This window comes from Stegostoma tigrinum, chromosome 5 (assembly GCF_030684315.1).
Source record: "Stegostoma tigrinum isolate sSteTig4 chromosome 5, sSteTig4.hap1, whole genome shotgun sequence".
In the NCBI taxonomy this organism is placed as follows: Eukaryota; Metazoa; Chordata; class Chondrichthyes; order Orectolobiformes; family Stegostomatidae; genus Stegostoma; species Stegostoma tigrinum.
The window spans coordinates 19,425,688-19,443,523 of record NC_081358.1 but is presented as its reverse complement, the minus strand read 5'-3'; the positions used below and the strand labels follow the sequence as shown (position 1 = coordinate 19,443,523).

Sequence of the window (17,836 nt, the reverse complement as noted above, 5' to 3'; positions counted from 1 at the left end):
ACTTCCTCTTAACCTAACTTGACTCCATTTAGATCGTATTGTGCCTTCCTGTTCTTGCCACCAAAGTGGATAACCACACATTCATCCACATTAAACTGCATCTGCCATGCATCCGTCTACTCACCTAACTTGTCCCAGTCACATTGTATTCTCATAACATCGTCCTCACATTTCACACTGTCACCCAGCTTTGTGTCATCAGCAAATTTGCTAATATTACTTTTAATGCCTTCATCGATATCATTAATGTATAGTGTAAACAGCTGCCGTCCCAGCACCGAACCCTGAGGTACCCCACTGGTCACCGCCTGCCATTCTAAAGGGGAGCTGTTTATCACTGCTCTTTGCTTCCTGCCAGCCAGCCAATTTTCAATCCAAGTCAGTATTTTGGCCCCAATACCATGTGCCCTAATTTTGCTCACTAATCTCCTATGTGGGACTATATCAAAGGCTTTCTGAATGTCCGGGTATACCACATCCACTGGCTCTCCCTTGTCCATCGTCAGAGTTACACCCTCAAAAACTACCAGAATATTAGTCAAGCACGATTTCACCTTCGTAATTCCATGCTGACTCTGACCTATCCTGTTACTGCTATCCAAATGAGTTGTAATTTCATCTTTTATAATTGACTCCAGCATCTTTCCTACCACTGATATCAGGCTAACCGGTCAATAATTCCCTGTTTACTCTCTCTCTCCTTTCTGGAAAAGTGTGACAACATTAGCCACCCTCCAATCTGTAGGAACTGATCCTGAATCTATAGAACATTAGAAAATGATTACCAATGCGTCCACGATTTCTAGAGCCACCTCCTTAAGTTCCCTGGGATGCTGACCATCCGGCCCCAGGGACTTATCAGCCTTTAGACCTAACAGCTTTAGACCCACCACTTCCTGCCTAACATAAATTCCCTTCAGTTCGTCCATTACCTTAGATCCTTCAGCCACTAATATATCTGGGAGACTGTTTGTGTCTTCCCTAATGTAGACAGATCCAAAGTGCCAATTCAACTCTTCTGCCATTCCCTTGTTCCGCATAATAAATTCACCCGTTTCTGTCTTCAAGGGCCCAATTTTAGCCTGAACCATTTTTTTTCATTTCAAAGACCTAATAAAACTTTTACTGTCCTCCTTTATATTTTTGGCCAGTTTGCTTTGGTACCTGACTTTTTCTCTGCATATTGCTTTTTTAGTTATCGTCTATAATGAAATCATTTCCAATTTCTCCAAACTTTCCTTAACAATACTGGTTCTCAACCTTGGAGCCATTCTTGTTAAACCTCTACTGCACTGTCTGCAATGTCTCTCTACTTTTAGGTCAGAAGTTCAAGGTTCAAGTCTCACTCGGGTCTTTCAAGAAATGGAGAGACAGTTCAGAACATTGGTACACAGAAACCTGTGCTGCTCATGCCTTGGGATAGTTCAAAGGACTTTGCGCATGGGGTTTAGAAATCTGGCCTCATGAACTCGAGTTCATTTCTCCTTAACCTATGGTGTCACTGCACCAAGTGACCAAAAGCAAACTCACTTCCAGTAAGTTAGGGGTTGGATGTTAAAGACAGGGATACTCCCAGTGATCATCCAGTTGCAAAACATAACATTTGCGCGTATGTAATTTTGCATTGTTTCATTGTTTCAAATTTGCCAAAATGCTGGCTGTATGGATCGTGGACGCACTCTGTGACAAATTGGAGTTTATTCTGTCACATGCTCAGTCATTTTGCAAAGTATCATTAAACATATTAACTTTGAAAAAAATCTCCCAGCACGTTTCCCTGTAAGGAGAGCAGGTTGTCTTTAAATAGCAGTGGCCATGTGCAGTGTCAGGCATGCTGATACAGGCAGACAGTGAATGTCACCGAAAGTAATGGCTGCTGTCCACATCCATCTACTAAAGGCACAGGCAGCAGCAAGGTAATGTGCTGTCTGCAAGACTGTGCTCGGGGGACTGGGGGTGTCACTGATGTTCACCTCCCGTCACTCAGTCGACAACTTTGTGGTATTAATACTATTCTGTTTATTTATGAAAATATCTTTGCAAAATGGGGCCTGCCTTGCTTTCCACCAGTTTCCTCCCACCGTAAAAAAGATGTGCAGATTGAGTGGATTGGCCATGCTAAATTCCCCAATGTGTCCAGGTCTGTGCAGGCTCGGTGGATTGGCCATGGCGAAAACAGGGTCATGGGAATAGGGTGGAGAGGTGTATCTGTGTATCTGAGTGGGATGCTATTCAGAGGATATTTGCCAACACTCTGAGCTGAATAGGCTGTATATTTGCAATAGGGATTCTTGATTAAATTAAGTTTTATTGAATTTGATTCTTTATAGTCACACATACCTCAGCACAGTGCAAAGTTTTGTTTTATGTGCAGAACGGGTACCACAAACTGTACAAAGATCACAGAGTGATTAAACAGAGTGCAGAATACAAAGTTACAACTGCAAAGAAGGTGTGCACAAAGCAAAATGAAAACTTCAGATTTGAATCAGAGATAATGGGAACTGCAGATACCGGAGAATCCGAGATAACAAAGTGTGGAGCTGGATGAACACAACAGGCCAAGCAGCACCTTAGGAGCACAAAAGCTGATGTTTCAGGCCGATACCCTTAATCAGGGAAGGGAGAGGAGGAGAGGGTTCTGAAATAAATAGAGTGAGAGGGGGAGGTGGATCGAAGATGGAGAGAGGAGAAGACAGGTGAAGAGGAGTCAGAAAGTTAAAGGGGTGGCAATGGAGCCAGGAGAGGTGAGTATAGGTGGGGAGGTAGGGAGGGGATAGGTACTGACCGGGGAGGACGAACAGGTCAAGGGGGCGGGATGAGGATAGTAGGTAGGGAATGGAGGTGCAGCCTTGGGTGGGAGGAAGGGATAGGTGAGATGAAGAACAGGTTAGGGAGGCGGGGACGAGCTGGGCTGGTTTTTGGATGCGGAGGGAGGGATGGAGATTTTGAAGCTTGTGAAGTCCACATTGATACCATATGGCTGCAGGGCTCCCAAGCGGAATATGAGCTGCTGTCCCGGCAACCTTCGTGTGGCATCGTTGTGGCACTGCAGGAGGCCCAGGATGGACATGTCATTTTAGGAATGGAGGGAGAGGGAGTTGAAATGGTTCACAACTGGGAGGTGCAGTTGTTTATTGCGAACTGAGAGTAGGTGTTCTGTAAAACGGTCCCCAAGACTGCTTTATTTCCCCGATGTAGAGGAGGCCACAACGGGTACAGCGGATGCAGTATACCACATTGGCAGATGTGCAGGTGAACATCTGCTTGATGTGGAAAGTCTTCTTGGGGCCTGGGATGCTGGTGAGGAATGAGGTATCGGGGCCGTGGGGGACGTGGAGCACTTCCTGCGGTTGCTGAGGAAAGTGACAGGTGTGGTGGGGTTGGATGGGAGTGTAGACGGGACAAGTGAGTCTCAGAGAGAGTGGTCCCTCCGGAAAGCAGGCAAGGTTGGGGATGGAGAAATGGCTTTGATGGTGCAGTTGGATTGCAGATGGCGGAAGTGTCGGAGGATGATGCATTGGATCCGGAGGGTGGTCGGATGGTATGTCTAGAAGTAGGCTGCCTCCAGGTTCGAAGTTGGATCATATTGGTCAGGAACCAGCGGGCTAACTGTTACCGTTGCATCCCACCTCATCAACCTCTGGATCCATATGCATCATACTCCGACACTTCCTCCTCTGTCCTTCTTCGATCCGCCTCCACCTCTCTCCCTATTTCAGAACCGTCTCCCCATCCTCCTTTTCTGATGAAGAGTTGAGGCCTGAAATGTCGCCTTTTGTGTTCCTAAGATGCCGCTTGTCCTGCTGTGTCCATCCAGCCCGACGCTTTGTTACATTTCATTTGAAACTTGACAGGCCCATTCAGAAGTCTAATAAAAGCAGGGAAGAAGTTGTATTTGGATCTGATGGTACATGTGATTAAGCTATTTTATCTTCAGTCTGGCAGAAGAGGTTGGGTGGGTGTGATCTTCGATAATGTTGGCTGCATTTCTGAGGTAGCGAGAAGTCAGTGGAGTTAACGATGGAGTCAATGGATGGGAGTTTGGTTTTGATGATGGAGCGGGCTGATTTTACAACTCTGTGCAGTATCTTACGGTCCGGGGCAGAGCAGTTACTGTACCAAGCTGTGATGCATCCAGATCGCCTGTTTTCTTTGGTACATCGATAAACTTTGGTGAGAGTCCTTATGGACATGTGAATTTCCTTAGCCTCCTGAGGAAGAAGAGATGTTGTTGTGCCTTCTTGACAGTCCCATCAGTGTGGGTGGTCCAGGACAGATTATTGGTGATCATCACTCCAAGGGACTTGTCACTCTCAATCATCTCCACCTCAGCTCCATCGATGTAGATTGGGGCCTGCCGCCCTCCTTGCTTCTTGAAGTGAATGATCAGTTCTTTAGTTTCACTCATGTTGAGGGAGAGATTGTTATCTTTGCACCACAACTCCAAGCACTCTATCTCTTTCCTGTATTCTGTCTCGTCATTGTTTGATGTTTGGCCTACAACAGGGGTGTCATTAAACAAGTTGTATATGGAGTTCACATAAAATTTGACAACACAGACAAGAGAGTACAGGGAGTATAGTGAGGGGCTGAGTACCCAGCCTTACAGGGTGCTGGTGTTGAGGATTGCTGTGAAGGAGGTGCTGTTGCCCATCCTCACTGCTTGCCATCTGTGGGTCAGGAAGACAAGGATCCAGCTACAGAGGGTGGAGAGATCTAGCTGCCGGAGTTTTAAAATTACTTTGGTTGGGATTGTAGTATTGAAGGTGCAGATGTGGTCAATAAATATAAGCTTGACATAGGTATCCTTATTATCCCCATGTTCCAGGGACAAGTCTTGTCTTAGGGCGGTGGCATCTGCTATGGACCTATTCTGGGAGAAGGCAATTGCAAAGAGTCAAGGCAGGCTGCGAGGCTGGAATTGATATGAGCCTTGATTAACTTGTCACAGCACATTATATGATTCAACTAGGTGTTAGTGCATCTTAGCTTCAGACAAAATAGTTGATTTGGCCGAAATTTAGATTGTGTATGTCAGATTAGGGCAGAATTTGAATTAACACACAGGAAATGTATTCCCTCTTTTACAATGTTTATACAATTTCAAACTCTTAGATCATAACGTCACTCACGAATGCATCTCCCCAACCATCTATCTGGATAAATAAAGCAAACACATGAGTCATGTCAAAATGGAAAGTGTGAGTAATTTCATACATGAGCAGAATCTGTGCAACAAATTAATTTTCTAATGTTTCATTAATCTTTTCAATTTATTATAACAGATGTACTTATTGGTATGTCCCAAGCAATTGTCATGTTTACACAGGTTGAAATGGTCACATCCACAAACTGTGACGTCAGGAAATGAGTTCTTTAAATTCAGGGTCACAGAGTGTCCTTCGACAGACAGGGATCAGAAACAAGATCAAAGAATATCCAGAGATATTCTAAGCCTCAGGTAAATTGAATGTTTAAAGGAATATAGAAATAAAAGAACAACAATTATGAATTTTTGTATAACTTGAGAACTAAATCACACGCTGTGTGACTTGTTTTATTTTACAATCAGAAATGTGGGGTGGGGAATGTTAGTATTTTACTGGTACAAATGTTTATTTTGGTTTATTATCTGCTCAAAAGAAATCAAAGTGATAACTCTGGACAAAATGCAAAGAATTTGTTCTGTTTAATCTTTCATTTCCACTGCATGTCAAATCTATTATTTAATTTTCTACTCTGCAGGCACTTACTCTGTGGGGACCATGTTCCTGGTGATTCTTGCAATTTGTTCCTGCGCTGTTACTGCAGCTCCAAGTGAGTATTTAAGCATTTACCTATTTATCAGTATGTAGGTCTGCTAATTAATTAAATAAGTGTATAAGCTGCAGAGCTGGGCTGAGAGGTGGCAAATGCAGTTTAATGAGGACAAGTGTGAGGTGATGCACTTTGGTCGGAGTAACCGGAATGCAATGTACTGGGCTAATGGTAAGATTCTTGGTAGTTTAGATGAGCAGAGAGATCTCGGTGTCCATGTACACAGATCCTTGGAAGTTGCCACCCAGGTTGACAGGTCTGTGAAGAAGGCATAGTGTTTTAGCTTTTATTAATAGGGGGATCGATTTCCGGAACCAAGAGGTTATGCTGAAGCTGTACAAAACTCTGAATGTGGCCGCACTTGGAGTATTGCGTACAGTTCTGGTCACTGCATTATAAGAAGGATGTGGAAGCTTTGGAAAGGGTGCACAGGAGAGTTACTAGGATGTTGCCTCGATATGAAGGAAGGTCTTATGAGGAAAGGCTGCGGGGCTTGAGGCTGTTTTCGTTCGAGAGAAGAAGGTTGAGAGGTGACTTAATTGAGACAAATAAACTAATCAGAGGGTTAGATAGTGTGGATAGGGAGAGCCTTTTTCCTAGGATGGTGATGGCAAGCATGAGGGGGCATAGCTTTAAATTGAGGGGTGAAAGATATAGGACAGATGTCAGAGGTAGTTTCTTTACTCAGAGAGTAGTAAGGGAATGCAACGTTTTGGCTGCAGCGGTAGTAGATTTGCCAACTTTAAGTACATTTAAGTCGTCATTGGACAAGCATATGGACGTACATGGAATAGTGTAGGTTAGATGGGCTTCAGATTGGTATGACAGGTCAGTACAGCACAACATCGAGGGCCGAAGGGCCTGTACTGTGCTGTAATGTTCTATGTTCTATAACTTTCATCCCCAAAATGAATGACAAAAATGAAGACCATATTGAGGCATTTCAGACGTAAGTCCTGCAGACCATAAAACAAAGTGCCCTGTGGACACATCAGAATGTGGAGACGTATTCTCAGTCTGATGTTCCTCTTGCATTAAAACATGACTGGTCAGTCTGTAGCATGATGGAAATTTTTACATAAATATTATGCTAGGTTGATCCATGATTTCGAATGACTATAAATGCCTCTTGGCTGGCTGACAGGAGGCAGAGAGTGATTGTAGATGGTTAGGATTCTGCCTGGAGGTCAGTGCTGAGTGGTGTCCCACTGGGCTCTGTTCTTGTGTTTCTGCTTTTTGTAGTTTTTATAAATGACTTGGATCAGGGGTTTGAGGGGTGGGTCAGTATGTTTGCTGATGACACAAATGTTGGGGGTGCCGTTGATCGTATCGAGGTCTATTGCAGGCTTCAGCGAGACATTGACAGTATGCAGAGGTGGGCTGAGAAACGGCAGATGGAGTTCAAGCTGGTAAAATGCGAAGTGATGTATTTTGGAAGGTCGAATTGAAATGCTGAATATAGGATTAAAGGCAGGATTCTTGGCAGTGTGGAAGAACAGCAGGATCTTGGTGTTCAAGTGCATAGCTCTCTCAAAGTTGCCACCCAAGTGGATAAGGTTGTTAAGAAAGCATATGGTGTTTTGGCTTTCATTAACAGGGGGATTGAGTTTAAGAGCCGTGAGGTTTTGCTGCAGCTCTACAAAACCCTGGTGAGACCACCCTTGGAATATTGTGTCCGGTTCTGGTTGCCCTATTATAGGAAAGATGTGGAGGCTTTGGAGAGGGTGCAAAGGAGGTTTACCAGGATGCTGCCTGGACTGGAGGGCTTGTCTTATGCGGAGTGGTTGACTGAGCTCGGGCTTTTCTCTCTGGAGAGAAGTAGGAAGAGAGGTGACCTGATCGAGGTGTACAAGGTAATGAGAGACATGGGTAGAGTCGATCGCCAGAGACTTTTCCCCAGGGCAGGTTTGACTGCCACGAGGGGTCATAGTTTTAAGGTGCTAGGAGGAAGGTATAGAGGAGACATCAGAGGGAGGTTCTTCACCCAGAGAGTTGTGAGCGCATGAAATAGTTTACCAGTGGTAGTCGTGGAAGCAGAGTCATTCGTGACATTAAAGTGACTGCTGGACATGCCCATGGACAGCAGTGAATTGAGGGGAATGTAGTTTAGGTTATTTTATTTTTGGATGAGGATTATTCCATGGCACAACATCGTGGTCCAAAGGGCCTGTACTGTGCTGTACTTTTCTAAGTTCTATGTCCTATGTTCTATAAAATACAACTGCGGCTTTAAAACTATTGTTTAAGACAAAAACAGAGTGCTGAAGGAACTCAGCAGATCTGGCAGCATCTACAAAGACAAACCAACATCAGCAAAGAGAAAACAGCATCTGTAAAGAGAACACTTTAATGTTTCAAGTCCAATGATCCTTTGTCAGAACCTGCCTGTCTGTTTTGGTTCCAGATTGCCATCATCTGCAGGTCTCGGTGTCTATTTACCTGATTAATATAGCAGGTATAGCACTTGCAAACAAATGGGTCAAACTGAACACATTTTCCCAGTTGTTGGAGCAATGAGCCCGAAAATGTTAATTTTCCCTAAAAATGGGTCCTTGTCTCCTTCCCTGCTGTGAAATGGGGCTTAGTTAAGATTTGGAGAACAGAAGTCCCATGGGGCTGAGAGCGTATGAAATCCCAGCACATTCCATGGGTGCTCTTACCACCACACGGCTTACAATCCAACGGTGCTCTGAATTTTCCAGAAACTAGACACCATCCCACATCCTCTCAGACAGCCTGGCTGCAGGTTCTCCTGGTCTGCTCTGAGCTCCATCGAAGTGTTTCCCCTCCTGAACAGAGTGTCCAGTATAACCTCATACGGTGGTGTGCAGCTGGCTGCAACACAATGCAAAGATCCTGTACAGGACGCTGGAATGATCCTGAGGGGTGTAGGTTAATGATAACAGGTACTTTCAATAGGTACAGGTGCATGCCCTCAACCAGAGGTTGGATGCCATCTCAGCACCTATCACTCCGTGGATACAACTGACTGCCTGACTTCAATGGCAGAAACGTCACCTGCACTGAGCGTCCGTCACATCCGGCTTTTATTTTATTTCTCCATGGGATATGTTCATCACTTGCTGGTCCAGCATTTATTATCCCTCCTGAAATGCCCTGCAGAAAGTGATCATGAGACACTTTGTAGAACTGCAGCCATCGTGGGTGGGGTCCACCCACAAGGTTGTCGGAAAGAGTGACAATGAAGGAATAGTGATAAAGTGCTGAGACAGGAGGTTTTGTGGCAATGTGATACTGATGCAGGTATTTACCAGCCTGCTCCTCCTTTGTGGCAGAGGACTCAGGCATGTAAGATGGTTAGATCTTCCTTGATAGATTCACCCAACGAGGTGCCAGTAGCTCTCGTAGACATCACTGCGTCGCAGGCTTTCGACCCTGTCAGGGTACACTGCTCACTTTTGTGGCGTGAATAATTATTGTGTGTATTATTGAACACTTCTCACAGTGTTAGAGCTGGTGTATAATAACAAATTGACTCTTTAATGATAGCTGAAAGGGTTAAATAATTACTTTTATGACTAAAGTAAAAACCATATTGATTGAGTATGAGTGAGAAGAGATATATTTCGGCAAAGCTTTTCCACTTGTACCGATCAGGGCAATTTGTACAAAATACTGAGACTGTATATCCCAAAGGCTTGCAGGACATATCAAATAACACATCCCTTTGAAAACCAAAAGAACTGCAGATGCTGCAAATCAGGAACTGAAACAGAAATTGCTGGAAAATCTCAGCAGGTCTGGCAGCATCTGAGAAGAAAATATCTGAGTTAAGTTTTGGGTCCAGTGATCCTTCCTCCGAACTGATGGCAACTGGGAAAATGTTGGTTTATATTCAGAAAATAGGGAGGGGGTGGGATAGGGAGTGAAGGATAGAATAGAGCTCAAAAAGAAAGAAGAGCAGTTTGATAGACAAGGGAGTTGATAACAATCTGCTGGGAGAGTGAATAGCTGTTAATGGGAGCTGTTGGTGACTAACAAGAGGTAGTGTGTCATAGCAGGCTATGTGATAATGAGGCCTAGTGTATCAGGCAGGTGGCCAGGACGTGGGAGAGTTTCGGCCCTAAAATTTTTAAACTTGATATTGAGTCCGGAGGGCTGCGGGGTCCCCATGCAGAAAATGAGGTGTAGTTCTTCCAACTTGCATTGAGCTTCGCTGGAAGACTGCAGCATCTTGGCCAGGGAACTGAGTGCTGTGTTAATGTGGCAGGCAATAGGTAGCTCAGGGCCTTTTTTGTGAGCAGAATGTAAATGTTCTGTGAAGTGGACACCCAGTTTAAGCTTCATTTCCCCAAAGTAGAGGAGGCCACACTGTGAGCAACAAAGCTTTTGACATATAAATACGACAGCTGCAAGAGCAGATCAGAAGCTAAAAAGTCTGCAATGAATATCCACTGCCAAGTGCCTGGCCACTTTCTACAAGGTTTAAATCAGAATGTGATGGAAAACTCCCCACTTGTCCGGATGAGTACTGCTCCAACAACACACAAGTAGCTTGACACTTCCAAGGCAAAGAAACCCTTTATGTGGTCCAAAATCTCCAAATGTTCACTCCCTCCACCATCACCAATGTTCAGTAGCAGTAGTGTGTGTCGTCTTATAGATGCACTGCAGAAAATCACCGAGGCTCCTTAGACAGCCCCTTCCAAGCTCACAACTATTTCTAGCTAAAAGGACAGGGGCAACAGATAAATGGGAATGCCATCACCAGCAAGTTCTATCATTCACCATTCAGACTGGAAATATATTGCAGTTGCTTCTGTATCATTGGGTCAAACTCCTGGAATGCTTTCCCTGAGAGATGTGGCGACACCGAAGGACAGCAATGGTTTGAGAGGGTAGCTCACCTTCACCTTCTCAAGGCACCGACAGATGGACAATAAACCCTGGCCCAACCAACTACTCCCACATCCTGTGAATGGCTTTTTCACAAAAAAGTGTTCTTGAACATTCTCCTAATAAATGAACCTGCAGTGTTTCTAACACAAAAGTTTTTCTCAGAGATATTCAAATTCTCTTCCACCAAATGACTATTAGCACATTAATTGTGATGTCACTTACAAGGTTTATAATTTGATGCAAGCAATAATGGGGTTTGTGTGAAGAAATAATTCTGATTTTTATTGTTTAGGTTTTAGTTCGGGTGGAGATGGTACTTTTCCTCATGATATTACAAGCCAATCTGAACTGACACGGCTGTACAACACCCCAGTGGTAACAGCCGAAAGGGTAGAGAGGCCTCTGAAATATTTGGGCTGGTTAGGAATAAGACATTCAGGAGTAAGCTAAGGCAATTGTACTAAGTTTCAGTTTTTGACTTGGGGTGTACTGTAATACTGGGCAATACAAGGGATCCTTCCACTGTGTTTTGTATGTGCGAAATACGGATGACCCTCCCTCAGACTTCGAGTCACATGTTAGCCCACGTTTGATTCAGAAGGTTGTTGATTTAAATTCCACTCCAGAACCCAAACAAAAATTACAGGCTGACAATACTATAGGAGTAATGCACTGTCAGACGTAAAGTCTTTTGTTGGATATGTTTTCTCATAGCCTTGCGTGGCCAATCAGCAGGTTGCAAAAGATCCTCTGGCACTATTGGCAGAGTTATCGCTGATGTCCTGGCCATATTAATCCCCCAATCAAGTTCAGTAAATCAACAAAAGTGGTTGCAAAGAAAACATAGGAAGAAAACTCCACGTCTCCTTAGCTCCGATACCACTTTCATTCCGTCACATATTCCCATGCACGTCACATCTCTGATGCTTCCTCCATGCTCTTGTGTCAAACACATCACCTCCGAGGTACAGAGTTCACATGACATGTAATGACATTATTGAATCTTTGAAATAAAGATGAAACTTGAAAAAAAATTACCATCAACATTCCATCTGGAACAAAATGCCCTTCTTACCTTTGCATTAAACTGTCAAACAAATACAGCTGGTGGAATATCCCATTGAAGTAACTTTAATGCTTCACAAATAAATACACAGGCATTGATAAGTCACATCAAACAGAGATCAAGTTCATAAAAGGTAATAAACCTGGCTGAGGCTGCTGTGAAGGACTCTCCTACTCAATCTCTCCCCTTGCCTGAGGCATGATGACCCTCAGGTTACACCATCACTAGTCATCTCTCTCTAATGGGACAGCAGCCCAATGGCACCTTCACCTTTTACCTTCCATACCCTTCAACATGACAAACCTCCCCCGTCTACTCTCACATCTTCTACCCTCTATAAAATTGAGCTCATCCAGAATTCTGCTGTCTTTTTCGTTCCTGATTAGCTGAGGAAGATTGGCTGCGCTCAAATTGTCCATAGTGTCCCAGGATGTGCAGGCGAGGTGGATTGTCTGTGGGGCATGCAGCGTTACACACTGTGGGGATTCTATGAGGTGCTTCTGATGTTGGGACTCCAGGAGAAGTTCAAGATAGACAATGCACCTTGAGACTGAAGAACTTTGCGAGCATTTCAGCTTTATCCTTCGAACAGACGAGCTGGGCTCTGCCATCATTGATGATGTGGTGACTGTAAAATCTGCTTCTCCAGTTATTTGTTTCACTGTCCAACACCATTCACTGCGGGCTGTGACATGAGCTCTGGCCTTTAATCTGGTTTTTCAGTTGTGTGATCACATGGCTCTGTCTGTAGCACGCTGCTTCTGATGGTGAGACTGAACATATCGAGGGAGGTGATGGAGGAATCTGGGACATCGATTGACAGGGATGATCTGCGAATATGAGTCCATCAGACTTCTGCTTGAACAGTTTGTAACATGGCTTTCCCAGTTCTGGCAAATATCTTCAGCTATTGGCAAGGGGTGATTTTCCTTTGGGTGGAATGTGTCTTTGTTTAAATGGTGTTGATGTTCCTGAAAAGTTGTGCAACTTTTTTTATTTGAATTTCTTATTGTGATTTATATAAGTCAGGCATGTAGTTTTAGATTATTCTCAGACAAATATGCTCAATGTTTCAGAGTTGCCAGAGATGATGGACGCCAGTGGCTAATTCACAAAGGAAGAGGATATGGGATCTCATCTGATACTGTTGTCACTGATGCTGCTCACATGTCGGATCGGTGGAAGGTGTGTATAAATGCCTACTGGAAGTTCTTATTTTTGTCCAAATTAATTTACAGAATATATTATGTATTAACATCTTACCTCATTGTGCAGGTGACGGATGAGAGGGCAGTTGAGGGACGTACAGTCGGAGATTTTGTGGAAACTGGTGGTCAAAACTATGATTTGCTCACTGACAACTGTCACCATGCTTCCAGCAGAATGATGTGCCAATAGACAATTCTTTTACTACGCTTCATGGATTCTAATTTAGGAAATGTGTTTATGATCTAGTTAGAAGTCAGTCAGCCAAATTAAGCGAAATTGAGCTTCCTTGTCTGATGTAATATAAAAGAATAGAAAGTTATCCTTAATCTGCTTGGTCTTTAGAATGCAATCCTTTCAATTTCCCCGTAAATTACAAGAGATCCTCTGGAGAAAACAGAAACAATAATGTTCAGAATACAATGCAACAAAAGGTACTGAATATCTGGCACAGCCTGACCAGATTTCTGCAACGTCTAGAGCGGAACACAATGTTATGCATTGCAAGAATCGTAAAATGGCTTAAATTGTTCCTCTAAAATGTATTAAAATTATTAATGATTTCAAACTGCAGAGTGGATATTTTGATTGCATACTTCACAAAGGGATTCATTCTGAAATCTGAAACTGGGGGCTTGCTCATCATTACACATCAGAGATCATGCCTTGAAATGTCTTTGCAAATGTAAAATTGCTTTTAACCTTTTTCTATCATACAAAAGTCTTGCATCTTATTGTCTGATTCCAGCTTTTCAGAGTAAACCATTTTCATCTTTATTAACGCTGACATTCTTCCCTGTGAAATTTTGTTGTTTTCTGTTGCAAACCTCTGCTTCCATCGCATGTATTCAAAGCTGGAATATTTAACTGGGAACTTTTTAAATTCACTCCTGGGCTGTGCGTGTCAATGCATGGCCAGCATTTTATTGGCTCAGAGAGAACAAAGTGTGGAGCTAGATGAACACAGCAGGCCAAGCAGCATCTCAGGAGCACAAAAGCTGACGTTTCGGGGCTACCACTTTCATGAGAGGGTCTAGGCCCTTCTTTGTGCTCCTGAGATGCTGCTTGGCCTGTTGTGTTCATCCAGCTCCACACTTTGTTATCTTGGATTCTCCAGCATCTGCAGTTCCTATTATCACTGATACATGCATCTTCTGCCCCTAACCTTCTAGATGGAAGTGGTCATGGCTTTGGAAGGAGCTATGTAAGGATATTTGATGAAATTTTGCTGTGCATCTTGTAAACAAGATGGGCTGTCAATGGTTTCAGAGATCGGAGGAACAGCAGATGCTTGAGAATCTGAGATAACAAGGTGTCGAGCTGGATGAACTCAGCAGGCCAAGCAGCATCAGAGGAGCAGGAAGGCTGACGTTGCGGGCCTCGGAATGCATTACTGAAGGATAGTCTAGGCCCGCAACGTCAGCCTTCCTGTTCCTCTGATGCTGCTTGGCCTGCTGTGCTCTTCCAGCTCTCTACCTTTTTATCCCATGCTGTCAATGGTGAATGCTTGTCGATATGATGCTAATCAAGTGGGCTGCTTTGTTCGGGAAGGTGTTAAGCTTCGTAAGTATTGTTGAAGCTGTACCTATTCAGGCAGGTGAAAGTATTCCATTATATTGCTGACTTGCGCCTCGTCAATGGTGCCAAGCTTTTGGGAGTCAGAGTTGAGTTACTCGCTGCAGTATTCCTAAACTTTGACCTGTTTTTTCACTTCTGTATTTTAGAGGCAAGTCCATTTGGGCTTCTGGTAATTGGTAACCCCAAGGATGTTGATAGTGTAGGATCCAGTGATAGAACTAATCTTCTTACTGCAGATCAGGTATCAATCTCACATTGATGCAACATTAATTACAATAAAAATGCACTAAGTCTTCCCCATATAGTAACACCTGAGCAGATGCAGCCTTAAACTAGCTCCCATCCGAGCATTCACACAACCCAGGCTGACCATCTCTCACTGACCTGACCCAACTGACCTCCCCCACAATCAGACTACACTCTGACAAGGCAACTCACAGAACCCAACTACACACCCTGATACATCCCAAATAACCACCTGACCCAATTACCTACCCAGGAGGGAAGCATCGAACGGCACACATGTTTCTGCAGCACTATGTCTCAATGGGCAACAAAAAGAAGGTTCCAGAGGACAATGGAATATAGGTTTTGGGAGCAGAGGTTGGCTATTCATCTTTGAGCCTGTTCTGTAACTTCATGGCCAATTTGGTTGTAGTTTAAACTCCATTGTTCAAGCTGTTATTACAATGGGCGAACCCCTCCGATAATTAAACTGAAACAAAAGCCCCAATCCATCATGACAGGAGCAGGGGCTCCCCTCCAATAATTACCCCCCAAAATACACAGACAAGTTCATCTTTCGCCTTGTAATCTATTAAAACTGTGGTTAAAAGAAAGAAAATCTTTGATCTACACTTTACAAGAAGCAAGAAACTATATATTAATTTAAGCCAATAATGAACAAATTAACAAAATTATGAACAGGCCAACAATTTCCCCTTAGACAATTAACTGCACCCTGACTGGTCTAAATTCTACTGGAATGCTGTTTAATTAAAAGTAATAGTCTCACTAATGTCAACTCAATTAATAAGGAGCAATGAATTGTTACTTAATCTCACCAAGTTCACTCAGACTGTCTTCTGGAATTTTCTGTCACCTCTGAACTCTGCACAAAGGCCTTTCTTCCATTATTTGTGCTGTCAGGGATGTTTTGTCTCTATAATTTTGTCAGTGAAGAATTTGAGCTAAAATACCATGGCCCTTGTGATAAATTAGACAGGCTTTCCCTGGGAGCTGAATGGTGCTGGCTCTGCCAGGTTGTGAATGGCTCTCCCTTTCAGATGGCCATAATGACATGATCCAACCATTATAATGTGATTGGCCACAGTTTGTCAACACCATCAGATTTAAATTCAACTGTCTCTCTGTATCTCGGTGCTTTGTTTCAATAAATTGGCCAAATTGAGTCATTTTCACAGCATGAAAACACGACTGCTGTTCCATTAATAGCTGCAGGCAGCGGGCAGTGGAGGGGGTCATTGTGGCCAACTGACGGCCCCTTTTCTGTGGCTGCGTTCATGCCGCGTGTCTCTGGAGAAGGAGCGATTGGTGTACACCAATACCACCCGTGTCTTTTGCGTGATGTGGGCACCGCAGGGTGTGGAGTGCCTTATCGCCCCCTCAATTCCATTTTGATTTGATCCCTACTTTCCCCCTCACTTATTCTTTCTCATAGGCTTTGCAACCAGGGGCTCTGCTTGGTTCTAATTCTACAGTCACATGGGTGTTTTTATCCCTGGTGTGCGGTGTATTAATAAATTTATTTGCACTGTGTCTGACACCAGCACAGGCACAGCAAGGGTACGGGCGAAAATAAGCATTATGGCTGTGCTGCCGTAATGTAGGGTCTTCCTGAAGAAACCATAACCAGGAGATTTACAGTAAAAATAAACAAGACTGCTGTTTTACCTGCTATATATTAGGCTTTTTTGACACAGTTGTTCCACTTTTTGAAGCTCTTGGCACTGACAACTTCAGATGTTGTTCACGGACATACATTTGTTTAAAGAATTACTAAGTACAGAAAAACACAAATCTCTTAAAGGAACCACACATTTTAGCTTCCTGCCTTCCACTTGACAATGACTCTAGCCAACTTCATAACACCTGCCCTCTGAAGAAAAAAGTGAACCATCATTATGAAAAAGATAACAGGGTGTAGAGCCGAATGAACACAGCAGGCCAAGCAGCATCAGAGGAACAGGAAAGCTGATGTTTCAGGCCGAGATTCTTCTGCAGAAAATCTGAAGGCCTGAACCATCAGCCTCCTGCTCCTCTGATGCTGCTTGGCCTGCTGTGTTCATCCAGCTCAACACCTTGTTATCTCAGATTCTCCAGCATCTGCAGTTCCTACTATCTCTGAAACATCATTCTGAAAAGATGGTATTTTTTAAAAAAATCCTTGACACTATGACCACAATATACAGACTTCATTACTCTAAAGTTATGCCTTTGTTACTAATTCAAATATGTATAATATGAGGCCGTACCGGTTCTATCTTATTCACGCATTTACTTTAAACTCGCGATAACGCACCTGCAACAACTTTTTTCTGTTTTGCAACGTGTCCTGTTTATAAGTTAAATGCTTGTAACATAAGACTCCAATGAAACAGACTCATACTTTTGACCTCAAATTTTTTGTCCTCAAATCAAAGTCCCTCTTTCTTTGAGGATGGTCTTGGAAATTCCTTGAAGGCATTTATTTTTCTTTATGTTCCTCAGAGTCATCCCACCATGTCCAATGTGATGTCTCAAGAATGTCACTTCTGCAATCACAAATTCAGTTTTTGCTGAGTTTATAACCAGTTTTGCTTCCTGTAGTCTCTCAAAGAGCTCCACCAAATGCACCATGTGATCTTTCCATGAAAGGTTAACGGTCACAATTTATCTATGTCGATGGCACAATTAGTCAGTTCTGCCACAATATGAGTTCTTCATACGAAAGGCATTACTTTAAGTTGATACAGCCCATTTGGGGTTACAAACGCAGAATTTTCTTTTGTGATCTCTGACAAAGGCACTTGCCTGTAACCGCGGAGTGAATCCAAGCTGGTGATAAATGTGGCTTCTCTAACTTTTTCCACACAGTCCTCCAGTTTTGGAATTGGGTATGAGTCTGGCTTAGTGACGACAATGACCTTCCGATAATCCAGGTAGAACCATTGAGTATCATCAGGCTTCAGAACCAGTATGACCTGCATACTCCTCTCACTTTGATTTAGCTCGAAGACATCTTCTTGCAGCATCCCTTCCACTTCCTTCTGCACCTGCGCGGCTTTAAGAAGGTTAAGCCTGCAG

The 17,836-nt window shown here is 43.5% G+C and overlaps 1 protein-coding gene across 1 annotated transcript; it reads left to right on the top strand.

Annotated features, from left to right (window-relative positions):
• Positions 1–4,023: 4,023 nt before the first annotated feature.
• Positions 4,024–13,566, top strand: LOC132209607 (uncharacterized). The gene is made up of 5 exons (XM_059646312.1): positions 4,024–4,158; positions 5,289–5,464; positions 5,749–5,820; positions 12,823–12,931; positions 13,022–13,566. Exons 1-5 carry the CDS (start codon positions 4,024–4,026, stop codon positions 13,142–13,144), a joined length of 615 nt encoding a protein of 204 aa, XP_059502295.1. The 3' UTR covers positions 13,145–13,566.
• The last annotated feature ends 4,270 nt before the right edge of the window (positions 13,567–17,836 follow it).